The 27051-nt window shown below is 36.7% G+C and overlaps 1 protein-coding gene across 13 annotated transcripts in view; it reads right to left on the bottom strand.

Moving 5' to 3' along the window:
• SMYD3 (SET and MYND domain containing 3) overlaps positions 1-27051 on the bottom strand; it is a 391015-nt gene that overhangs the window by 52223 nt on the left and 311741 nt on the right. For 12 of the 13 annotated variants that reach the window (XM_066995529.1, XM_066995528.1, XM_066995530.1 and 9 more), the window contains 3 exons: positions 25754-25864; positions 4590-4677; positions 901-1075 (listed from right to left, as the gene is read on the bottom strand). In XM_066995529.1, the coding sequence (XP_066851630.1) occupies positions 901-1075; positions 4590-4677; positions 25754-25864 (374 nt within the window). Of the gene's footprint in view, positions 1-32; positions 510-900; positions 1076-4589; positions 4678-25753; positions 25865-27051 lie in introns of those variants that run through there. The other variant, XM_066995526.1, reaches the window with a different exon arrangement.

Raw genomic sequence — 27051 nt, 5'->3', positions numbered from 1 at the left:
AAAAAACAAGTGTTTTTCTTATATATATTTTTTTTTTAAATAAGGGAACACTTAAACAGGCAGGCTACTCTGCTCATCTGGAGCGTGCCACATGGTAGAAGGCTGGCAGGAAGCATGTACTGCTGCAGTACTACATTAGCCCTGTTTAAAAGGTTAAGTGGGACACGCATGATGTGAATTTCACCCTGAAGAAATGTGAGAATTTGTAGGCACTCATGGCCTTGTGTATGAGAAGTAATAGTGGCTATGAGCACACAGCTTCTTGCAGCACTGGTGGAGCAGAGCACATGCAGATTTCTTACTAATTACATTATGGTGAAGGCTCTGAAACACTGTGCTGTTTCTCAACTACTGCCCAGAGTTTCATTCAGAAACAGGCTGCCAGATGAAATTTCCTCAGGCAAAATAATGCATGCTGATGGAAGCCTGGTTTGATTAGGGAAAATATGTAAAATGTGAAATGTTGATATTCACAGCAGCACACATTGTTGTACGTGGTGTAGCAAAACCTAAGAGAAGAAATGGATACACTGACAAATAGCTTCCTAAGAACGAACATTCATGCATGAATGACATTATATCCATGACATTATATATGAAGATTCAGCACAGGTTTACATTTAGTTACAAATTAAATATCCAGAATCCAAAGACTTGCATCACAGAGCTTTTAAAACAGGGCAAACAGACCAAAGCAGAAAACACCTGCCCTATCTCCAGTAAATGACCAAAGTTACATTACAGATCCAAGCTCCAATCAATTTCAAGGGATCTTCTACAGCATCCTTACGTACCAAAGAAAGGCCATCAGACTCAGAAAAACCCTATTTGCATGCAATTAGACGCCCCCTGATACACATGCCCATCTTTGAAAACAGTTGAACCCACTGCATCTCTTACCTGTATGGTCCTAGAGTCCTGCTGCCATAACACAAAGCTTGTTCCCAGGCTTCAAGGTTGATGCAGGCATCCATGGCGCAGTCGAGCATTTTCAGCTGGTAGATATTTGTGTCTGGAAGAGGACCCGTGTCGCTGCTCAAGAGACTCTGACATCTTGCCAGAACCTGCTCCCACTCTGTTATTGGCCTTAGTTAAAGAAATATCTTTAACCAAACAAAAATACAAATCCTAAATGTTGTTGGGAAGGAGTGGGAGCTACAGGGCATTAAGATTAAAAAAGCTACCATCACTCCAGACCGCTTCAATTCTTGAAAACATACTTGAACTCATAAGTGGAAAGCTTAGGTAACTATGCTTTGTTTATACTTAGCAGAATAACTGCTAAAGGCAGTATTTCAAGAGTAAAAGGTAAAAGAAAAAAGACAAAATGAAAGGATATTTTAATATCTAACAAACTAAAAATGTTACATTTTTTTAGCTTCTGAAAAATTATTATTTACTTAAGATACTCCTCAAAATCTTACACCCAACAGCAAGAACCCATGGAAATGTGTCTTCACAAAATGTTTCAGCAGCTAAAAAAAGAAATTTATTTTTCTATGTACTAAAATAATGACACATACTTTCAAGCTGCCCAAGATTTTTTTTTAATTATCATAAATTAGAACCTTTCTTGCAATTAATTAATTTTCTTTCTCCTTGAAACGGTTGTAAAGAGCACTGTGTTTTTTGTTGTTGTTGTCTGTTTTTTTTTTTTCCCCATGTATTGATGCAAGCTTCACAAATAGCAAAGAAAAGCATCACAGTTATGATGTCTGACTGTAGTTCAGGTTTAAGGATCTTGGCAGTAAAGATGATTTTTACATCCAATGCTATAAGTTTTTTTGTGTTTGGCAGAGAATAAGCTGGGGCTTGCATTCACTTCAGTTGGATGTTCCTGATCACAAACCACTTATTTTCATTACATGTTAAACTGGTTTAGCGTCTCTACAGACCAGCTTCTCCTCTTGCTGACCACAGCTAAGATGAACACTAATATTTCCAGATTTAAATAGGTAATCAGTTTAAACAGTTTAACAGTTTAACCAAGCAGTTTAAACACTAAAAATGTTACCATACACACCAGTAAGAACAAATCAAGCAAGCAACAGAAGAATTATAGTAAGAGACGTAATAACACTGCTTCTCTCATGGTCCTTTCTATACAATCAACTCAAGGACGTTCAGCAATTATCTTCATGACATTACTGAAAATGTTATTCACCCCAATGCAGCAATGGATTTAAGTGTGCAATGATAACCCTGTAATGAAGTAATTAGTCCTTCCTGAACACAGGAATATTTACATACTTAAATTTAAGAATGTGACCACTCTGCGGCTGGGCCAGAATTTATAGCATGGTTGTTACAAGGCTAAACTAATTATTTGTGAACTGCTCTCATGCCCTTGGATTGAAAGAACCATACAAGGGAAGGAATGTGTTATTATAAAATTGCACCTTAACCTCTATATCTCTGGCAAACATCCATGTATTCTTTACAACTGATTAAGGACAGACAAACAGAAGAATGATGGATAGCATTTCCATCTGATACAATTTTTGTAGTAAGTATGAAGCACTCACTACAGCACTAAAGATTACCATTTTAGCTGATGCATAGTAGTACTCTGCTTTTATTTATATTATGTTACTTTGTTCATTCACTAGCATCTAATAGCAAAACCTGTTGGGACCAAACTTCCATGTACACAAACTGCAAACTAGAGAACTCACTATCAGCTGCAACAGGACAAAAGTGAAGCTGGCTGTCCTACATCTAGTCCCAAGACTAGAGGTGCAGCCTTCAAGCAGCTCTGCTGCTGTTGTGTAGCGCACAATAATCCCCTCACACTTGGCTTTAGCATCTCAATTTTTATGCTTAAACTAGAATTTGGTTCTGCGACAGTCTGCACACACATAATGTTTCAAGTTCTCTTAACTGCAGATTTAGCATTACAGCACTGTATCAGTTACAGTCAGTAGATCAGATTTTGGGAGTCACTAACTTTCTAAACTGTGGACGCTACTCATTTAATTTGCTAGAAAAACACATTTTCAGAAACTAATGAGTATGTGTCTCAGTAAGCAAGGAAGGTTTCTGTTCATTCTTGGCAAATGGGCAAATGTCAAGCCCCCTCCTCAGGTACTACATTCACCAATTCATGACAATTAGCACTGGTACAGCACTGTGCTGCAATTGAAGGAAAAGATGTCACATTTCAAATTGCCTAAATCTGAGAACAGAAGCTGAATAGACAGCAGTGACATTTTCTTCAATCAGTCCCAATACCTTCTACTACAGTGCATTTGATTCATTTTTAAATATCAGTGAAATTAGCAAACTTAATTAAAGATCCTAGCAAAATTCAGTAGGTGCAATTTCTCCTGCATTTAAATATAGGGACATTAAATTGCACGAGTATTTTGGCTCCATACATTTGGTACCAACATGATTGCAGCTGTATATTGCATATTTACAATTTAATATTCAGGTTAAAACATGGGCCCTGAACTACAGCTGAATGCCTGAAGATTCAGTATTGCCCATTTCAAGCTAGTGACTACAAAGGACTTTAAACCAGACTACAAACTATATGAGTGTTAAAGTTAGATAAGTATTTCCCTTAACAACAGTGCTTTTGCTAACAAACTGAATCTGTCTGGGTTAGAAAGTAAGGTTTTTTTTAATTATTATTACTTTTGTTACAGAAAAAAACGTGATTACAGGTTTCCAGTCTGGAATATCATTATGCAAACTTGTTTTTTTATGCTGCTGAAAAGAAATACTGGAAGATTTCATTTTCTCTAGCTCCAGATACAGCCTAGGTTTTGGAAAACAGTAAGGCATCTTGCTACAATATGATGAAATTCATGGTCAGTGAAATATCACTGAACAGATGAAGACAAGAGATGGATCAATGTGGCCATGCTCTTATAGTAAAAATCTCCACTTCTCTTATACTTGTCTTTTTTTTCAGTTGTTGATGTTTAGTAGTGTTTTAATTGGATTGAATGTCTACATGATGGCCATTAGGCTCCATTCCTGTTTATTAGTGCAAGATTATCCCATTCGATTTGCTTAATTATCAATTATTGTTATATATTATTATAACTTACAGTGATTCCATAATGCTTGCAGTTACCCTGACTGTAATTATGCCCTAGTTATTGCCAATGCTGTGCAAGGAGTGAGAACCTAGATTGTTCATAAAGGAACTAACGGGACAAAGAATTTAACAGCATTTCAGCTTGAAGTGCTGAAATTTCGAAGTGGATTTATACGAAGTGGTATACTGCGATGGCAGAAGTCTAAAACTGAGCCAAAATATTGCTTCTTCATCCCAGGTACCTGCTATGCCTTACCACGAAGCAGTTCAGTCCAAGTAATCAGAGGCTCTAATATCACAATTAGGAATATTACATGTTTTAAATGTACTCACATCGAATAGAATCATAGAATCATTTAGGTTTGAAAAGACCTCCTCTAAGATATCAAATCCAAACAATGAATTACAATTATTTTTAAAACAACACAAGAATGGAAACTTTTAGGAAAAAAATCGCAAAAGATGAACTGCTTTACTAAAGGGCTGTCTGGATTCTGCTCACAACTGAACGACAGTCTGTTGCCTGTCACTGAAAGGATACCTTCTTTTGATTTCGGATATCTCACTTCATTTACAGCATCTTTGACTTCTTTCCAGGCACACTCTTCACCTGCCAATTTCTCAGCATCCTGGTTAAAGGGAACAAAAGCATTTGATTAGAAAGACAGTAAAACTGAGAGTATGCAGTAGTGATGAAAAACTATCTTAAAAGATCTCACTGACAGAAGCGAGTTGTGGGGATTTTATCACTATTTTTTGGGAATGCACAAAAATTAATTTCACTTGATGTTCATACTCACCCTGTATTTGAAAATAAATGAGAAGATATCAAGGAAAATGAATACAGACATGGAAATATTAAATACTCCAACCAGATACTAGATTTTATAACAAGAACTACGATCATTTGGAAAAGATAACCAGTTGCATGTGAATTTTACTATCAAAAATGCATGAATAAGATCAAATTCTCTCAAAGAACTGCTACCTAATATTTCACAGACCCTTAATTGCAATGTAGAAAGGGTTTCACATATAATTTTGTGCTGATTATAGAGACTTCACAAGCAGAGGGAACCTACCTTCACTCATTACAGTTGTAAGCATGAGCTTACGGGAAATGTCTGCTACTCAGAAAAAGCTGAACTTTGGTTTTATTTTATAATTCATTGTTATTTCTTCCCTATTACAACAGTTATATTGTCCTATCACTTTGTCATAATAAACAAGGCAAAAATGATTAATGGTTACAGCAGTAAGGGAAATAGTTTCTCTTTCCAGCTCTCTAGCAGGGACTAACTGCACCTTAGGCAAACCACTTGGAACAAATTTATTAAAGCATCTACAGACACAGCTAAGCATCTTGAGGGACTTCCAAAAGCATCTAGATATTCAATTTCCATTGCTGCAAGCACTTAAATACCTTTAAAAATCTGGCCTTTAAGACACTGCAGTTCATTATCTCTCTCCTTACAAAAGGCTCTGCTACTCTCAAAAGACTGTTGTAAGTGCAAATTCTTTCAGAAATACTTTAAATACAGTTCTCAAAGATCTCTTCAACAGGGATGGAGGCCTGGAGATTAACAGAGAAAGTGTGTTTGAATCTAACCAACCACTCTATAGCCAACAGATGCTCACTGTGTATATCACAGCACTACCTCTATTAAAAAGCTTGTAAGCTCTATCTGTCTGGAACAGCATAATTTTCTTACTCTACTGCTCCTTATTTACCATAAATTCAAATCAGGAAATATTTACAGTGAGAATCAGCACTCACTTTCACATTTAATTTGCAGTTTTGTCTTTCCATCTGCTCCATGAAACAGCAGACCTCTGTGCATTCCTGGGATGATTAAATCAAGATTGGTATCAGCTGCCCCACTTATCTGTAGGATACAGATTACAAGGAGGGCAGCCTGAACCCACTACAGTTGGTGCATGCACTTCCCACACAATTAGTTCTCCAATCAAAAAGTTCACCTGGAAATAATTTTGTGCATAGCTGAATTTACCACCAAAAGACATAAGGTGAATGTCAGGAGAAACAAGCTTATGTTGTAGACATTTTATCAGCACAATTAATGGACATACCCAGCCCTATTACAGCTTTGCAAGAGACTGACACCAAATCTGTCAGCTTCAGCATAACCTCTCCCAGTTTTTGTGGGAGTACATCAATTTCTGAATTCAGCCTGCTAACCTGCAACAATCCAATTCTAAAACACCTTTGTAGATCAAGTGCTGCTCGCTGATAGATCTGAAACATAAATCTGGCCTGTTAGATATTAATAATGACTTCTGTGAAATTTTAGGTTTAAGGAGCTTTGTGAAAAAGAAAAATTCTTTTAAGCCCAAGTACAATTCTCAGTCTTTTTGTAGCACACAGTAAGCCTTACAACTAAAAACTCAGAAATAGGGAAATTGGGACTGATTTGTAATTGAAAGAAAAAAACCTACTCGACAAGTTACAAGCCAATGACTGATGTGAAGCACCATTAGGACTCACTTTGCTCACAGTGGGACTGATGGATGAAATCAGGTTACAGTGTCCATTAACATAACTCTTTTGAGTTGCTTTTCCTTGTCTTCTAGAATTTCATTAACAATACCAAGCAGTCCAAGTTTGGGGTTTCCTCTAACCTTTGCACTAGTGCGTACGGTTAAATCATCACTGGCTTCACGTCTAGGTAAAGGATAGGGAGTGTCAGATGGACAAATAACCTCAAAACCCCCTCAGGAGTCATGGTCTTTATCCCTTTTGTAAGAGACTTAAGGATGGAAGGAGCTGGGCATCATGCCCAGCTCTGGGAATGATTTCAGTCCCGGGTTTCAATGATGTTTTCTGTTTTCAAAATGAGGTATTTTGGGGATTGACTTACATAACAACAAGCAAAGGCCTGGTCAGCTCACCCTTTTACACTGTTCTCCATCAGGTTTTCATATGCCAGAGAGGTTCTGTCCTCTCCTAAACATTCTTGTTCAAGGTGCAGTGGCTGCTCCTAAACAGGTAGCTGAGCAGGGGCTGCAAAACCACCAGGAAGGCTTGTCACTGAGCACACTTCTGCCTCCCAGCCTAATAAGCTTTATCCAAGTAACTTGTTTCTCTCCTTTGGACAATGCTTTGAAAGTCATGGCCACGTGGTATGACTAAGCCAGCTAAAAATACAAAGCTGCCTTGGAGTTGGAATTATGGAAATAATTGAAGTGATTAATAGTTATGCCAAACTGTTTAATTTAATCTAAAAGCGTGGCAGTAACAGCTATGTGAGATTTAGCTTTCCACAGACCAACACCCATTGAAAGCACCTCTTTTCAGAACACGTTCCCAGTCAAACCCCCAGGTGTGCAGAGCTGCCAACAATAAAGGAAAACAAGTTTTTGTCATCTGTAGAAAAGGAGACCCTAGCTGAAGAAAAGAAAGAGGCTTTTGAATAAGAGGAAAGAGTTAGCAATGCTGTGCCTAATTAATTTCCTTATTTCTAACATCAACACTAAACTGAAGAATCTGTTCTACAAAACAAGAAAATATTTGTCTTAGACTAAAAAAAATAATTAGACTTATTAATAACCTAGTCACAGAAATGCATGACAAACTTATGATGGCATGCTTTACAATTCTTTTCACACACTGAGGTGTGCTGGAGAAAACTGAGAGTAGAAGTGTTGAAGGCTCATGGGAAGAGCAGAAAAGACAGCTGCAATACACGCTTTTCCACAGTAAGAGCATAACCCCGTGACACTCTTAATAACATAGGTACAATCCATTGGAGGCAGAAGTATCACAGGATGTGCTAGCTGAATCCACAATCTAAGGCACAGAGAAAGACAAAATTGATGCTGTGACTTATTCTGAGCAAATTATTGCAGACAGAAGATGATTCCAGCACCTGTTTTCTACTTCCTCCAAGCATTTGCTGGGGAAATTTGTCTATTAAAAGGTGAGTTAAAACGTAATAGTAACATTTCAATTCCCTCTCTTCATTCTTCCAGTACTGCAGCAGGTGCTTCTACAGCTTTCCTGATGAAACACGGCTGGGGATTTGTCATCTTAATACTGACGTTTTCTGAAAATCTGCATTAATTACCTATACGTTGGATTAAGTATCCCAGACTGCATAGAGCAGTGCTTCTAAAACCGTTAGGCAAACCAATTTCCAGTTATATTTGGTTCTTCTAGTAAAATAAGCTATAACCTAAACTCTTCCCATCTGACACCTACCAATAGGAGGGTGCTGGGTGCCTTTCACATCTTTTTGAATGTAGTTTGGGTACATTAAACACAAAGGCTCACCTACAAAATTGGACCAGACAAAATTCCACCCTTAAAATCTACTTGACTCTTCAGAATGGGCAGATGAAAAAATATTCTGTAAAAGAAAATTCTACTACCCTAAAGAACCATTTTTCCTTTCTTAAATGTGACAATGGTTTAACTGCATAAAGGATTCAAGAAAAATATTAATATTTAAATATTTGCTTGAATATCATAATTTCTACAGCTTCTAGATGAAAATAACATTGGTTGTTATTTTTCTTTCAGCGTGTATCCAGCTTTCTTATCCAATTATCCTCTTGACTTTTAAATTTGTAGATACTCATTATGATATGTATTTCAGGAGCCTGAAAAAACACACGAGCAGCTCTGTCCAGCACGTTCTGAAAATGCTCATGAAAATAGTCTGTGATACACAAGACATCACTACATGTCAATACTTGCTTTAAATACTACGCGGTTTTCCACAGTTTAGGTTCCATTAGTGACACTTATAAAAATGAAACAATAACAACAAAAGAGTGAAATAAGAAAACTAGAGTATATCTGATGAAGAATATAATCTATTTGCATGGTGATCAAACTTTAAAAGTTCTACAGTTCTGGCATTAAGTGATAGGAAGATTTATGATAAAAGCAGCATCTCCTGAAGCAGTTAGATATATCAGTCACCACAGAAATAAGCTTTTGAAAATGATTCACCTCTTCCATTCCCTCCTATTCCTTTGCTTCCACATTGTTTGTAAGAACTAGGTCTTTCCCTATCCGTTTTGGTATTCTGGTGTCCTGAACACATCCCATCCTTAACTGACCTCTCCTTAGAAGGAAGCAAAATCTTCAAAGTACAGATAAATGATTCTCATTCCTTCCTGTTTACTCCACTCTTCTTTCCCTGACTATTTCTCCATTTCTCATACTTCTTAAAAGTTTACCCTACCTATTCATTTCAAGCACTACTGCTTTTGCACCAAACATTAGCAGTCACTGATATTTGCTATCCCAATATTTAAAATGCTGACTGTTAAAACATTCCCATGTGGACACCCTCAGGGAGAAGACATGTCTTCTCACCAAAGCAAGCATAGCCAATGAATCAGCATCATTGTCTCTTCTGCACAAATGTGCTCCTGCAGCCCCACCATTGCTCTTCAGAGATGTTCTTCATCTCTGAGTCTCTTTACAATGAAAGGGTTGATTAAGAGCTAGTCTTCCTTTCATACTTAGGCTACAGCATAGAAATAGGAAATGGATTTTCTCTCCTCTCTACAAGGTTCTTCTTTCTCCTTGTCACAGATAGAGGTAGAGAAACAAACCAGAAATTTGCCATGGAGAGAAACCATGAAACTCTCCCTGCCTCCGTCTGTAAGGGAGAAGTGGTGAAATGAAACTCCACACAATAAGTAACTCCTACATCTCTCTTTCTCCTTCCCATCCTTTCTCTAGAAGAAGTAGGTCCAAGGACAGCTGGTGTTCAGTTGTCTAGTCCCATACAGGTAGAAATGAGCAAAGCTATGTAAGGTCTAAAGTCTTCCATGGCCAGGATCTTCTCTTCTAAACACACAAATGAAATACACGTGTGCAATGTAAACACCAGTGAATGTCAGTTTCACAATAGTAAAAGCCTATAACTACAGTTCAAACAAAAATTATGGATTTAATATGAAATATTATTGGGTATATTTTTGCAAGACAAAAATCACACTAAATGATGATAATGGTTCCTTCTGGCCACAAAATCTATGACTATATAATGATAATCCTGTGAGGCAGCACCATGTAATTCTGTTCCTGCTCTCTTTTTGTGGAAGCTTTAAAAATATTTTTAAAAAGGAAGTGTTTTGGAATTTAATATTTTAACAGCTTAAAAGCTATGGATACCTGAAATATGTGAACATTTCACAATAAAGTGTTGCCCACAACTTTATGATTTGCTTAATTTCTAAAAATTTCAGTGGCAAGTACAGATGTGCACCTGGAAGAACAATTTTGACCAACCCAATGGGTTCAAATTAAAAGAGTTTTTCTTAGGTTTTGATTGAAGAAGGTGTCAGAAGAGTTCAGACATTTAAAAAATGGCATGACATTTCAAAATAGATCTCTAATACATTATGCTCTGAAAGCATAAATAAAAATTTTCTGTTTCTAATTCTATTTAATTTTGCAGCAACCACTGAAAGCGTGCTTCTAGTAACTCAGTAACTCACTATTTTATACATGGTGGCCAGAGGAAAGCATTAATTGAGAAGATATTGCAGATCCTGTTGCAGATCTCACAAAGGCTGTGGTTTATTGAATCCTAAAGCTTTGGTTTTTTTTCCCTCACTTTCAGTCTTGAAAATGACCATGTTATGAACTATGTGTATGTGAAATGGGCAGTACACAGAGCCCTGGACTAATGAACTGTTGTGACCCAGATTCACCTGTGACTTCTAAAGATTCGAATGTTCCCCTGCCCTGCCCCATAAAAATAATAACACCAGCTTCATAAGTGCCAGTTCAGCTACCCTGTCCAGCCTGCACAAGGTTATCCTCCTCAAAAGCTGAGCATACAGCTCAGCTCTGCCATACAGCTGTGAAGAGGGTGACAATTGCGATTCCAAGGCTAACCTGTCTGCAGAAGAAAAGCAGTGTTACGTTCTGTGTAAGGCTACTAGGAAGGGGTGAACCCTGCCTCTGAACAAACTCAGCTTGTACTTCTTATTTTTGAATTCTGAACGTAAACAAGACACATCACATGCATGCCATATTGCAGTTGTGCAGTACATTGTGAGACAGACTGCATTACCTCATGTAATTGATATCGGCTGTTCATATAGCACTTATCTTCATGGATTACTGACTCTGGTGTCTGGAATGGCAAAAGAACTGCACAGGCTAGTAATGTTCTAAATTGTACTGGAATATTTAAGTCATTCACACCATTTACATTTAAGCACACTACTTAGGCAATCAAATCAAGATGAGAGTTCCTCTAAACCCTGTGTACAATCAGTGGAAAAAAACAAGTACCTTCAGATAGTTGTATGAATATAATTTCCTTAACATTATCTAACTTAACTACAACATTATAGTGTTTCCTTGGAAACTTAAAATAAGACATCAAGAACAACTGTGGAAAATTTATTGCAATAGAATGCTTTTAATAAAGAGAAAATTAAGATAAACAAATCCAGTTTAATCTAACAAAATTAAATGGGACTCAGACAAATTTATCCCATAAACACCTTGAAGTTAATAAAGTTTTAAAGTATAAGGTTAGAGAGGAGAAAAGAGTTCTCTGCCTCTTCCAGTTGCAAGTCCAATATGTCAGACTCACAGTTCTGCACACATAAAAAAATTGCATTACTTTCAGACTCAGACTCCACTCTTATCCACTGCAACCCACTTCTGTTCATTTCTGTGATTTATTTTTGGACACACACATTTTTAAACAGCATTTTTGAAGACTACTGCATCTGTATTTTTTATGTTACAGAGGCAGTAAAATCACATCCCTCCTCCTATTGACTCCCCTGCTTGTAGACTCAATGATCACATTAGCCTTCTTTGCCAGAGAAAAACACATTTTTCATTTCTGTTCAGATACCCGTACCGAGATTCATCAGACCAAAGGCACACATTTGGACTAGCCTTCAATTTAGAGGCACTCTCATGGTGAAAGCAGTATTATTCTAAAACAAACTTCAAAAACACATTAGATTAATAGCAGTTAAAGAGTGTCCTTTTTTTCTCCATTTTATCCATAAAAGAAGGCTAGAGTAACTAGCTCAGATGCTGATGTTTACACTGCAGCTGTCTGACGTTTGGTGAAATAAATCACAGTTGCAGATCTCCATTTCAGATGTGGAACGTGTTCTACCTTTACAGTGGTGGTGTATTTTATTTCAACAGGTCTAATTTACTAAGCAATTCCAGTTACTCTGTATGATTTACCTGTCCTCATAAATGTTTATTATTCTCTCAGTCTTTGTCATCCACAAATTTTATTGGCAATGATTTTGCAATTACTTCCAATTCATTCATGAAAATGCTGGGTACTGTAGAAACAGGGTCATTATGGACACACTCTGAAGCTATTTGGTAAGCATTATATATAACTGATGATTATGGTGATTTAATGTGTAAGTGTGGCATCAGAACAACCTTTAGAGTGTATATGTAAAAATTCCTGTAATAAGAAAAGACACCAAAAAAACTAAAAGCTTTACATTAGTCTTGAATATCAGTCTCTTTTTTTTTTTTTTCAAGACCAATGACGCTCACAGGTCAAGAGTTATTATTAAAGCTTTTCTGTTTTGCATGCACTCTATGTGACAAAAATCTAAGTGAAAAACACTACAGACAGTATTTCTTCTCTCAAAAAGCACCATACAAGGATATTGGGTTACTTAGCAAGAAAGCAAGATATCTAAAGAGAATATAAACGATACATAGGGCTAATGCACTAAACTTCACAATAGCTCCTAGCCCAGACTTGGAGACTCTTTACATGAAAAGCACATATATTTAACACATTCTGTAGTCATTTCAGTTGTTTTAATTATTCTGCTGTCCGACCAAAATATTTCCTATATTTATTTTTCAGCTGTGACCCCTATATACTTCTTCTTTTGCTGAAAAAGGACTCATGATCACACAAGGGCTACCCCAGTTCTTTTCATAGTCCTTTCTCAGTACTGTTTCACAAAACCCCTGTGGGACACACAGTTTAGCTTTGAGAGGTCCCCACCACTGAGGCCCCTGCAGGATGTTTGGCACTTTGCAGGTCCAAGACCCCTATGTCTACAATGGAAATCGTAGTTCATTCCATAAGCAACAGGACCAAATTTTATGTTTGTGAGAACACTGCCATTAAACCTCCTGATTTCAGGAGCTTAGAGCTGACTAAAAAATCCCCATCCGAGCTGCATAAGTTACAAGCTGAAATAAAAATAGATTGGACCATGGGAAGAGCAATAAATGGAAGTTCACTACTTATCAACTCATAAAGGCCAGAGGATGGGAGGAAGGGAGGAAAAGGAAAGGAAAGTATTTACAGTTTACCATCAGAGAAATAGGGCCCTATGCCAGACCACCCAAAAATTCTTGGCACGTTTGCAATTCCATTGTAATTTCCAGCTTTAGTCCAAAAAAACCCTCTGGGTAATTTGGTTACCTGAGGAAGGATACTGTTCAGCCTAATCCCTAGTAACCGTGTACTTGGTATTTCAGACTGTCTAAGACATCACACATTTGTTAAGGCAATTCCTAGCTCTATTAACAATTGAACTGACAACTATAGGGCAAATCTGCTTTGTTTCTTAAGACCGCACTTTGTGGACATGCAGGGTGCCACTGAGAACGTTTAGTGGCTCAAAAGAGACATGTAGGTCCGAAATTCTCAGAATATTTAGGTATTCACACACATAATCTGATCCACAATCATGAGTGCACTTAAGTTTCAATGCATGCATAAACCCCAGTGAAGTTAGTATTTTTGCAGACGACTTTACTAAGTAGAGGTGCTGTTACTCCTGTGTCAAAGTTCTGCTTATGCTTCAGTGACTGAAGAATTTGTGCCCATTGAATTATTGATTCCATCTGAAGATATATATACTGACACAAAGTTAGATATTTATTTTGAACACTCATTTGAAAACAATTTAAAATTTTAATGCATGATATATCACTTGATAAAATGGTAGTTTTAGTAATTAGGTTTTTTTTAATGTAAACTGCAATGTAAAATGACAATATTTATTGGAGCATACTGTTTTTGGAATGAATGGATATGAAACACAGGGAGTTTAGGATTTAGAAAAAACACATGCAAGATGATTAAGATAATACACAGTTGTTAATCTACTCTATACCTTAAAATATTTGACAAATCTCGAAAGTAAAAGTAGGAGTTCCTGGAGGGCTGATAAAAATTGACTGCCTATCTCACTAGCTTGTTGCTTCAATGTTCAATGTCACTGCACAAATCCACACTGACCACTCAATTATTATTATTATTATTAGAATTATTATTATTAGAATTATTATTGACTATCCAATTTAAGGCAGAAGTTCTTCCAGTCTTTAAAGGAAGCAGTTAGAACTGCTCTGTGAAGAAAATGGGTGCTTGACACAAGCTGCTGCCAGTACCTTTCTACTTGTCTATTATCCTGATTCAATAAGGCTGATATTTTAGTCATCGTCATGAAAAATAGGAAAATGGCCATATCCCAGAGTGTGAAGAGTACGTTCTATAAAATGACATAGTCCCATGGAAACTACTATAATGCCTATAAATTATTCTCAGAGACTTTATCTACTCTTTGAATAGCTATTGTAATAATGGCAGTCAACAGGAGCCAGCAGCACAAGTTTTTACGTGTCTCAGCAATCAGTGGTGATTAGCCACAGTAATTCAAAGCAAAGAGACGTAGCCTAGTTTACAAACCTGTACAGAGAGTTACACATCTTGACTTACATGTAAGCAACTGTTTATGGGACCTGCCAGAACAATATTATTTGGTGATTCATCATCTATATTGGACTTCCAATTTTCCAAAACAGTTCACAGTACTAGCAATTTCTTTATTTTTCTGTCTCCTGGTAAGTACAGTCCACTAAGGACTTTACTCAGTGCTTAGAAAACAGGGATACTGTTCTCCTAAAATATTTTTCTCAGTCACATGGATGTTTCACCCCTCTGAAAAGCATGGTATCTCAACCCCTCTTTTTTAAAAACTTCTTTTTCACTTGAGGGTTTGGGAGAAGAAGCTCACTTCATATTCTAAACATGCAATCCAACCTTCATTAATGAAATGAAATGTACTAAGTAATCCAACTTCACAGTATCTTTATTCCCTATAACAAATGCCTATAGATTCAAACTACTGTGTTACTAGGCAGTAGCTGGAATCACATCAAAATCTCTCTAAGCTCAGAATGGCTCTTTTTGTGCTTGGGAATATTGCAACTTTAACATACAGACACATTTTGAAAGTAAAATTTAGTTGTCTAGATATTGCCAAAGAAAGAGTAGAAACTTTAGTTTATGACCAACACTTGTCAGCACTAAGACAGTCACCTATCTTTTCTAAAGCAATATGATGCAGCAGCATTTTTTTTTTCTTAAAGATTGTGGTCAGGTAAATCTTGTGCAAAGCTGTGATTCACTGTTCTACCACACTCCCCAGTTCAAGTCACTGCTGTGTAATCAACAGCCTGAGTAATACAATTTACTGAGCAATCTTGTGGAAAATAATAGGAGATCCTGCAATAGGTCAACAATTCACACATTCCTCTGTTGTAATTCACATGGCTAGAGTAAATTCAGCCTTTTCAAGCTTGCTGCCTTTTACACAATGAGAAGTTCCTATTCATGTCTAAAAATGAAGTTCACAAATGCAAAATTTATAGCTACAGTTTTAGTTACTGCATTGTTATGATATTAATTAAATTACTGGCAAGAAATTCATATGGCACGCTGCTTACGATAGCAATTTTTCACTCCAAAGCAGGCAGTCTGTGGCTTTACAATCTCAAAAGTTACAGACTTCCTTGCTATTCACATGAGCTCATTCTTTCTTTAATAGACCTTGGAGGATATTAGTTAATGACTGGAATTGATTTAGGCACTGAAGGGCCTGATTTTGCCTTTGTCTGTCTATAGTGCTTTCTACGAACTCAGCCAAAGCCCCAAAACTTGAAAAACTGCACTGTCAAAAAGAAATTAGAACGAAGTCATGATACCTGATGACTTTGCCACAGGGGCCTAAATCAATAGATCAATTGATCAACCATTGAAAAATAACATTTAGCTTGCAAAGAGTTTCTAAAAGTTTAGAGGCAGCTAACAGGAAAGCCATCTTTATTTAAATAAGACAACTTGAGGGAAAGATACAATTCATAGAATCATAGAATGGCTCGGGGTGGAAGGGACCTTAAAGATCATTTAACTCCAACCCCTTGCCATAGGCAGGGATGCCACCCACTAGAGCAGGTTGGCCAAGGCCCCACCCAGCCTGGCCTTGAACACCTCCAGGGATGGGGCACACTTCAACAACGTGACATAGGAAATAAGAGCTATATGAATCATTGTAGTATGTTTCATAGCAAGACGTTCTAAAGAAGAGTTCATCTTTTTCATCTTACTTGTATAATGGGTATTTCTTGAAGCTGACCCTACAAAGAGGTTTTGATAATGCCCAGAACATCGTTGAAGACTCTTGAGAGTTAGATTAAGGACTTTTAGCTCAGTTGTTGTTGTTATATTTGAGAGAATGTTGCATTCATGGCTCTTTGGTTGGCTTGGCCCTTCCAGAATCACTGAAATGTTTTTACTGTAATTCCAACAGTCCTCTCCCCTGACAGGAACTGCATTTGTATAGTCTCCACTCAGAGACATCTGGAAATACTGAGCTCTCATTTACAGTATATATTGTGGACTTCTGACTAGTGTGACTAATTAATATATTGATTATATTTTAATATAAATAATTCCATATTTTTACATACCTCTTCTAAAAAAAATTCAGTCAAAACAACTGCACTGCTCTGTTGTCATATAAATACCTTTTGCAAGGTTTACAAATCTATGTTCTCCTTAAATGGAACTATATATGTTATTATTGATTTCAAGCTGCAGATATATGTTACAACCTTTCACCACGCATTTTCTTTGACTGATAGGTGTCAGAGGACTTCATGATAAAAAAATAAAATTATTTTTTTTCTTTTCCTTAGTGTTTAGTCTTTGAAGAAATTAAATAATCCAAAAAGATAGGACAGTATTCACTTAAATACATACAAATTATTCTGAGTTATATAATAATCTAGTACTTTCTATATTCATAAGTTGATTTATATGCCAACCTTTAATATTCTGGGTTATTAGAACAAATATCAACTTCATTCAGATATTAACTAAAATGGATATTTGGGCTCAACATGTTCTCCTTTCCCTAAATTTAATCGGTTAGTGGCTTCCTGCTTACTTACTGTTTGTTGGACACATTGTGATGATAGTCTTTTAAATTAGGTTCTCACTTGCTCTACTCTATTCCTAATACCACCCTCATTGTGGTACTTCCACCTATATCTAGTGCATATTCCAAATAAAGAATGCCCCCCTTTAGCTGGAAGATGACACACACCTCAAGCAATCCCAGCCTCTTCTAACCCAACAATATATTTGCAAATCAGTGTTTGCAGCTGGATGTCACGAGGTATTATACACAACTTATTATAGTAACCTCACTGAAAGAGAATTCAAGGTTTGTCTTACAATGAATCAAATCATAATTCTTTGTGGAAATACCTTTTTAGGAATCCCAAACAGGTAACAAAGCCCTCAGGCTGCTTCCTTTAGGGCACAGTGACAATTTTTCGTAACATTTCTGGGCTGTAATGCACTGTCCTCTGACAGTGTATTAACAATGTGCTTAAATTCCTTAAACAAAATTAATTTCTCCTGTCAACTATCAAATGCAGAAACTTTAGATGGAGTAATTAGGTGCTTTAAAAGAAGTATAAAGCAACCACCACATTCAGTATCTGTTTAGAAAAAAACAAGTGCAAAACAGTCTTCCAGAATCACTCTGGGAAAAAGGGTTTGGAATTTGTCTGACCTAATCTTATTTTTTAAAAAAAGCTGCTATTTCTCTCAGCATATTCTATCTTCTTTATGCTTATTTTGGAGTGCAAATAAAGAGAAAGACTTTTCTTATTTCTGTTCATCATTCAGCAGAGATGGAAGAGTGAATGCTATATGAATGACACCATCTGAAAAGAAAAATCCTAACACTAGTAATTAGTTCTAACGACAGTTCCAAGGAAGATGGACATCTGGAAAGGGGAACATTAGTAGCTGGGCACCTAAATGTAGCCACAACAGCCTGAAAGAGCAGTGGGAGCAGACTCTCTTCCCTTGGCAAAAAGAATATTTCTGCTTAAAACATCTGCCAAAGGATTTATATTTCCTCTCAGACGGCTGGGTCTAAAAGGAGTGAGGTTCTTCTCCCCTCAGATGAGCAGAAAGCTGGACTCCTTGGAGAGCACCACACTCCAACTCCTATGTTGGCTCCAAAACAACATTTTTGGACCAGATTGATACTGGTTTCCCTACCGAGTATCCCCTGAACAAGAAAGGAGTCTGCATACAGCTCTGAACTCCAGTCTACTTATGTGAACAGCGGTATCTTTTCCATGACCTTTGACAACCCAAGTGAGCTCCGGCTGACTTCTACCAAGTCATGACCAAAGCACATTGAGGCAGTCCTGAAGTAACTGGGAGAGGTAAGTTGTCATCGAAGAATGATCACAGTCCATTTGTCACTGTCTAACATTGTTTGGGAGGACTGCCCTTTGATGGCAAAAAAATGTTGAAAGATGGAAGAAGCCTCAGAAGTAGTGTAAGAAATGCTAAGGGTCTGAAGAGATGATGACTTTGTTAATGAACAAAAGAGCTCAGAAATTAGAAAAGGTTGCTTTGTTGTTTTTTTTTTTTTTTGTGGCAATTTTGGCACTAGGAAAACAAACAAACAAAAAAACCCTCTGTCCTTGGCTGTTTGGAAATACATCCCAAGAGGGAAAGATCCCTGAAAGGAAACAGAAGACTGTTGGACTGATTGTGGGATTTCAGGAACTGATCCAGGGTTTAAGTCACTATCAAAAGTCTTGCCAAAAGGAAGGAACGGTTCATCAGCCAACCACCTATGGAAAAAATTTATGCTGTATCCCAATGAGCAGCTAATTAGTGCCACTGGCTTTTGAAGGCACTGGTGATACTAATGTTGGGCCAAAAGGGTGGGTGGGTGAAATATGGCTGTGCTGTGACTTGACTTTCATTTGTAGTTTGCTTCAAAGGTTGTTCTAGGGGTAAACTAGTAAAAAGATGAGGAAAGAACACAGTATTTATAAAATAAGTTATCACAAACTCTTACCGTTTGATAGTAGGTCTATTAAACCAGCTTTTTGTTGGAACGAAGTCCTGATTTTTTTTTTAAAACGTACCTTTAAATAGAAAGTACCTTAGAATCATCCTAGAGATACAGATGCTCCTACTTCACTCTGCTTTGATCAAGGGTTTTTATGTTCAGCTACCTGTATGAACAGACTTGGTTTTGACTATCTTGCTTACTCCTTCGTTCCCAGCCTTCATCTTTTGAATCAATTTGGAGATCTCATCTTTCATTATAGCTGGAAAAGTGGGAACGTAAATACCCGAAAGTAAATATTGTGGAAGCTAGGACACAAACTTCTAGAACTTGGCAATTCAGCCAATTAAAAAGGCACTTCTTAACAGATTACTTTATATTTCCTGTGTCCTAAATATACATTCCCTGAGGGAGGGGGTGTATTTCTGTACTAATAATAGTACAGTAATCTCATGTGAAGCCTTTACATGCTAATTCACAACAGTCAATAATAGTATTTTTCATGTAACTATGCCCCTGTGATTTAAGCACATGTTCTTCAATGCGATTGAAGACAAAAAACAAAGATAAAAGGTGAAAATGTGTAAATCCTATCCTTGGCCACATTGACATTTCTCTCAGAAACCTCAGTGAGACAAATCAACCAAAGACGTATGCTCAAAAAACAAATTTGATCAAGTGAGTTAAACAAGCATTTGCATTTAATGACAATCCTAAACTACAGTTGCATTATTTCTTCAGACAACAACAAAAAAAGTAAAAACATTTAGTAGCTTTAGGAGACTGTTTACTGGTTTTGTTAAAAAAAAAAAAAAGAGCTGGTGAGTGCATGGAAGTGCAAAAGCTAAAGAACCATAGGTGACATTTTCATGTAGATGGCTTGGCTGCTATTCAGGTGACCTAATTTTGAGAGTCCTTGAGTTGGAAACTGGACTTGCGATGTTCTCTAAAAAACTCAGGATGCAATATGAGCGAGTACTAAGCAAAGCAATAAACTGATTAACGGAATAAAGTACTTACTGGCATTATGTTATTATTAGCTTTGGCAACTATCAAATAATGGACAAATATAAAAATGATTCAAAACCCATTGCTTTTGACCTTGTAATAAATAAAAGCTTTCCAAAAACCAAGCTAGACTAAAATATTAAATCCTGGCTCCAAAGAAGAAAGACAACTCATAGCAAAGCACAAATCTCCCTCAAATCCTTGGCTGAAAATGTAGAATATGAACAATACTCTGGCTCGTGATTGTGGAAAAAAATTTTCTCCTTTTAAAATGTTTGTCATCGGTGTAATCCCATCTTTAATTATAATTAAAGTAAGGGGCTTTTATGTGCTGGGACGGTAATTCACTGCCAAGAGTTCAGCTTTTAGGAAGGAACGCATTTCCAAATTACGGTGTAGATTGATCTGTAAATGTCTGGAGCAAATAATAATAATTTATAAAGCTGTCAGAGATACAATGAACTGAAGACATTACAGTAGCAAAAACTTGAAGTACTGACATTCAGCAAACATTCTTAAAAAGAGGTCTTTTTTCCCCTCTTTTAGTTACTGAATTGTTTCTTATCAATCAATTAAAAATGTTGGTTAGATTTGCAGTTAATACCATTTAATTGGGCAGAACGAGCTGCCAAAAGGATCGTCCTAATCTTACCTTAACCTGTTTACACTGGTGTGTTAGCACATGCTTCTCTTCTCCTGTTAAATCAGCACACAGGCTGTTGAACCAGTTGCCGAAAGAGACCGGCCAGCATTATGGTATTACCTCCTAGAGTTGAAAAGCAGCTGACATTGGAGCCCAATTATTTGAGATACAAAGCTAGAGCTAGCTGCCACTATTTGCCTATTTTCTCACCCTTGATGACAGCTAGATGCCTAGATTTGTCCATGGCTGTGCTGGCAGTGGGACAAGCACATAGAAAAAAACTAATGCAAGCAGAGATTCATCATGAAGTCCTCTCAACAGCAAAGAGGAACATTAGCTCACACAATAGTTAACGGCAGGGCACCTGCGCAGCCAAGGACCTCTCCACTTGTTCTAGCGCTATGTCTGCTCACCCTGAGGGTGTCAGCATGCATCAGCTGCAGCTGAACGGGATCACTGTGGATGGGGTGGTGCATAAGTATACCTGAGGAGTGCGAACTTTGACATATAATAGACTCAGATCTAGACACTTGTGCAAGTGAACTGTAATTTGGCAGCAATTAGAGAAGATTGCTCTGGTTAAAAGCTGCCACATCTAACCATAAAGACAAAATGACTGTGAATGTGAAAGTCACTGGTGGTGTCAGAGTGAATTTTGCTGTTTTATACAGCTATGGCACAAAATATTACACGTATTTATACTACATGTAAATGACCAATGAAAAAAATTTCTCCACAGACATGCTGCACCTTAAATCATAGCTCATCAAAAACCTAGAAAAAAAAAAGTCCTGGCAGAATCACATAACCTAGAATGGCAAAAGAGCACTTTGACACTACTCTTGTTTGTATATAGTGCTTAGTGATATGGTTTAATGGTGGACTTGGCAGTGCTAGGTTAAAAGTTGGATCAGATGATCTTAGAGGCCTTTTCCAACCTAAATGATTCTATACACAGTTAAACTGCATGACTGTAGTACTATGTAACCACTATCCTACTTGAATCAATTTTAGCACAAATAACAGTGAAGAAATGGTAAAACTGGCTGTAAGATAAATATGTCCACAGCAGCAATCAGACACAAATGCTCAAAGTGATCCGTGTGAACAGATTTTGCCCACAATGTGGGTGGTAGGGTGCTGAAACCTATGTAGGTGCAACTACACTCTGTGCTATCCGTGTCAGCTAGCACAGGTAGACAATCGTGCAATTCTTGATTTTGTGTTTATACATACTTTATGGAGCAACATAATTTATCTCACCTAACTTCATCTGTCTAAAGTGTGGGTATTTGTTTGAAGGCTTTCCTTTAGCCTTCTGTATCCAATCTAGTTCTCACAGATGTCTACTGCAAGAGTGTATGAATGAGCTGCCCGTCTCTTTGAATATGGAGGCAGGCTAAAAACTGGCTTAGATTAGACCTCTAAATGAAATGGGAGAAACTAATAGCATTCTGTAGGCTAAACTTGTTATTTGTTCACATAGCTTTCTCTGAGGTTAAATACGACTTTTTTTTTTTTTATAGTGCTAATATAACCATATGAGAATGAGAACTGCACAAAACACACAAACCTCAAATCATTCCACTTCAAGGAATTATTAAAGCAAATCCAGCACTCAAAGCTAAAGGATCTTGGAAAATGCAGCATCTTTCTCTATCATTATTTGTACATCAGAATACTCCGCAGAATTAAGAATTCCAGTCCTCGTGTGGCATATGGGGAAACTGAGCAAAACAGAGCATCACAGAATATTCATTAAAAAAATGATCCCCAATTTAGACAGATGGGTCTGGTTTTTAGTCAAAAATATGGCCAGCTCCAATTAAAATGGTAACTTCTCACTAATTACGAAAAATAAGGGCAAGGTCTCAGAAAACAGTAAGGTTGCTTTTGAATGAAAGGGATTACCCAAGGTCACTTATGAAGTCAGTGACCGATCTGAGAACAGAAACCTGATACTATCATCTTCCTTCTTCAGCTGAGCACAGAAGATGACTAAAAGAACAAGTTTTAAGAAAATATAACAGAAGAGACATGAATTTCATTAATAACAAACTTGCAGAGTACTTTTATAAATAAGCAAGAACAAATACATATAAGGTTTATATGCCCTTCAATGTATGTTCAATGTACGTTAATGTATACTTCCCACAGACTTTTCAGGATCACTTTTAAATAACTACAATAGATGTAGAATAAAAGGTACAATGGAAAGGATTTGATTTGTAGTTTTGCTTTAAATGGATGTGTGCATCTCAAGAGTGGTTTGTCTGCTTTCACTGGTCTCTAGTAGATGCTCAGCAGCTGGCAGGCGTACTCAGCGAGACTAGAACTTGGGAGCAGCAAAAAGCTAATCTCTATATGTGTTAGAAAGGGAATTCTAGCATTTTTATGAGATAATTATAGCTGGAAAATAAATGGGGAAAAAATGAAGAAAAAAAAAACACAGCACCCAGTAACTTACTTGAAGGCATATAGCATTTCTTAGCCAAACTGGAACTTGCATTTTTACTTACAACAAAGATTTAGGAACTAGATTGCTGTTGACGAAGCCCAACATATTTACAAAGCAACATTGTAATACAGAAGATTACTGTTAGCTATTATTATTTATTGACTCACAGTGTTGAATATTTCACTCTTGATGACCCAAAGCTGCACCCATTGCCTATTCTGTTGACAGACTTCACCTTTTAAAAAGTTCCAAAAATATCTTGCAAAGTTGTGTCAATATCAGTGGTATTTCAGAAATGATATTATTGAATAATGTTGCCAACTGATTACTTTAAGGCATTTAAATCCAGCCATTCTGTAATTTCAAAAAGAAAAAAAAAACCACAACCAACCAACCAAACAAATAAAACTCTCTGCCATTGTAGCTTCTGTGTTAGATGTCTCCCATCTTACAGAGTCTGAGATCAATGGAACAAAAGTATCTGTTTCCAAGTCAGTCATGTAAACAGTTAAGCGATTAAATCTCTGCTGCAGAACAATGAAATGCAGTACTATGAGGATTACTGGAGATTATATCTAATCATCCTAAACTGAAATTAAGGATAAAAGGGGTCTTCTTCACAGACATCAACGATGTTGACATGAGATTCCTTGCCTTTCGAAGATGTGTTTACATGGTAACAATGAGAAAAATTTACAGAATTTCAGAATTTAATCAGAAGGAGCTTTCCAAACACTTTGCAGTATCATCCCCACAGGGAATTTTGCTAAATGATAAAAAAAAAAAAAAAAAAAAATCTGTTGAATTCAAACCACAGTTAAAAATTTAAAAGAAAAAAAAAAACTTTACTTAATTTAAATCTATTGATGAAACTATTACTATAAGTACAAATTAATTTCACTACAATATTTGTAGGTGCGGTACGTTGGTACACAGTGATGTGTATGCCAACCTATGGATCTTGTTTCTTAAAACAACGTGCTGAATGGTCTTTCCACCACTTGCCTCCCCTTCCACAGACTGTTAAGCAATCCTTAAAGGCTCTTTAGCATGCTTAAGTTTCTTAATCATCACTGCATCTGTGTTGGGATGCCATTCCCCAAATCTAATCTGAGATTTCATGGCACTTGAGTGAGCATCTTTAAAGGAAAGACAAACAGAGGTCTTTGCTTTCCTTCACTGCCTCCAAACAGCAGTGCAGCAATCTTTACCAGGCACAAAATGCCAACAACTTTTGCACATGCACAGGAAGTCATTTAGTATTATGTCATAAGCCTGAAACTTTTCTGTTGTCTCTTTCTTGAACTGCTTACTGACGAATCAAAGGATACATTATGTATTTAATTGGTGTACCCTGGCTTGAACAAAATTATGCACTCACACAACTGTACTCCCTTTAAGTTTTTAAATGTTGGTGGTTAATTTTTTTTTTTAATCTTTTTGCTGTACAGCAGTTACTTTATGAATCACACTATGCTCCTTGGAATCACATTTTCACTAATTTCTTGCATATCATCTCTGATCTACTGAAAGCACATTTAGCTATGGCATATTGACTCATCCAAAATAGGCGTTTCTGAAAATAGGAACAAGTGTACATATAACCAGAGAGACAAAGTAGATGAACTGCTGTGAAGCTGGCATCATTTAGCATATTCTGTTTGATCTCACCTCAGGCTTGGAGCCCAGAATTAGTCTGGCTGGGCTATATAAATATGAAGCAATGAACCCAGAAAATAATTAATCCAGGCTAGGCTGAACTCTAATTAAAGGTCACGACAAACAAAATTTTACCTACTGCAGCTACTGACATGCTGCTCCAAGAACTTGCAAACAAGAGCACAAAAGCTACAAATAGTTATCTAGGGAGATTCACTACCCTGAATGTAGCCTAGCTCTAACAACTCCTGAACACGTCTGGTAGTTCTTGAGAATTTATAGATGTAGGTGTTCGTCAAAATTAATTTAACATTATTAGGAGGATAAGCGCAGCCTTCCTCTAGCATCAGAGAAGTAGTTTCAGTTCCAATATTATTATTTTGAATAGTAAAAAAACAAATATTTTCCTTTCATCTTAAAGTTATGATGACTCTCATTTTCTGAGGTCCTTGAATCCCAAAATAATCTGAACCACACTTTAGAACCGAAAGTGGTTCCTAGCTTTATGAAGAACGCATATTTTAGCAAAAACTTCTTCTTATCATGTGGTCAACATCTCCTGCTTTACTTTCCTTCATGGTTGTCTTTCATAGAAACATAAACAGGACTGAGGGCAGAGGTCATTTTTTTTTCTGTATTCTGGCCATTCAATTAGTACCAAAAGATAAGTATTACATAAAGGAAGGGAAGGTGCTGACAGACAAATTCTGGAAAATTCTGTTTCATTGACAAGGAATTTCTTTATCCAACCTACCTTTTCTTGATCCTGGCAGAGATGACAGTCACATTCAAAGCAATACTGGCGCATCAGTTGCTTTTGGCGTTCACTGGTGGGCATCAGTGATTCAATATAGCTGATGGTGAGCTGTGTGTAGCACATACAAAAGCAGAGTTGGTATGTTTTACAAAAATTCCATATTTGGTTAAAGTATAGCTAAGGTAATATTTTTGGATACAACATTCTTCCTGCAGAAAATGAAATTTTATCTTAACAGATTATTTCCTAGGGAAACAAACAAACAAACAAACCAGACAACTTCTACAAAAGCAAAAAAGGCCAAATATAAATTCCATAGAGGAACACTTTTTCACTATTCCAGATTAATATAGTTTAAAATTTTTAATTCAGGAAAAAGAAAAAAAAAATCAACCAACAACTCTTGCAGCTTTTTATCTAAACTTGGAGGAAGAAATACATAATAGAGGAAAAAAAGAAAGGAAGTTCAGCATCTGAATTCCCTGTGCATGGAACCTCATTTTCTGTCTAGCTCTAAAGATAATGTGTGTATTTAACATTGGTGAAATACAACATCCAACTATCTCCATAAATTTTGTCTCAGGGAAACCCGTACTTTCTTGCAAATGTTTTTTGCTCTATTTGAGCCTGAAGAAAGCTTCTTTTATGTCATTCCCACCTTTAGTTTGTCTGTGATGTTTTCTTCATGACCAAAGTAGCACAAAAGTATTGCAGTCATAGTTGTTGAAACTATTGACAAGAAAATTTATTAAAATGATCAATAAAATAAAATGCTTACATTTGTGCCATTTTAAAATGTATAGTGAATTACAGAGAACTCTTTAGTTTGTTCATTTTGACGCCTGCCAGAAGGAATTTTACAATGCTAACCATTTGCAGGGTTCTTCAAATGTTTAAAGTGCTGTTAAGGCACAAACTAATGATAAGGGAAAGAATATAACAAAATAACAGCCCGGCTCAGACCAGCATTCAGATATACACACTACAGAGTGATTACACTATACACCCAACACACTTTGAAACACTCCATAGAGGTCAGAGCTAAAAAATCAGGTCACATTATTTCATTCTGAGCCTAGACACTTAAACTAATTGGGAGAATTTTCACATGGTTCTCTCTTAAATCATGAGAGTCCACTCAAAAAAAATCACAGGAAAACCTGACCAATTTGTACTAATGACTATGAAATCCATTGTCAGAGTCTGCATTTTGAAAACTAATGAGTATTCTAATTAAACGAGCAATTAACTAGCAACTAAAATAATGCTTGCATTTTTTTTCCCCATTTATTATT

This window comes from Anser cygnoides, chromosome 3 (genome assembly GCF_040182565.1).
Source record: "Anser cygnoides isolate HZ-2024a breed goose chromosome 3, Taihu_goose_T2T_genome, whole genome shotgun sequence".
In the NCBI taxonomy this organism is placed as follows: domain Eukaryota; kingdom Metazoa; phylum Chordata; class Aves; order Anseriformes; family Anatidae; genus Anser; species Anser cygnoides.
Note: the sequence above shows the minus strand (reverse complement) of the source record. Positions and strands in the feature narration are given on the sequence as shown.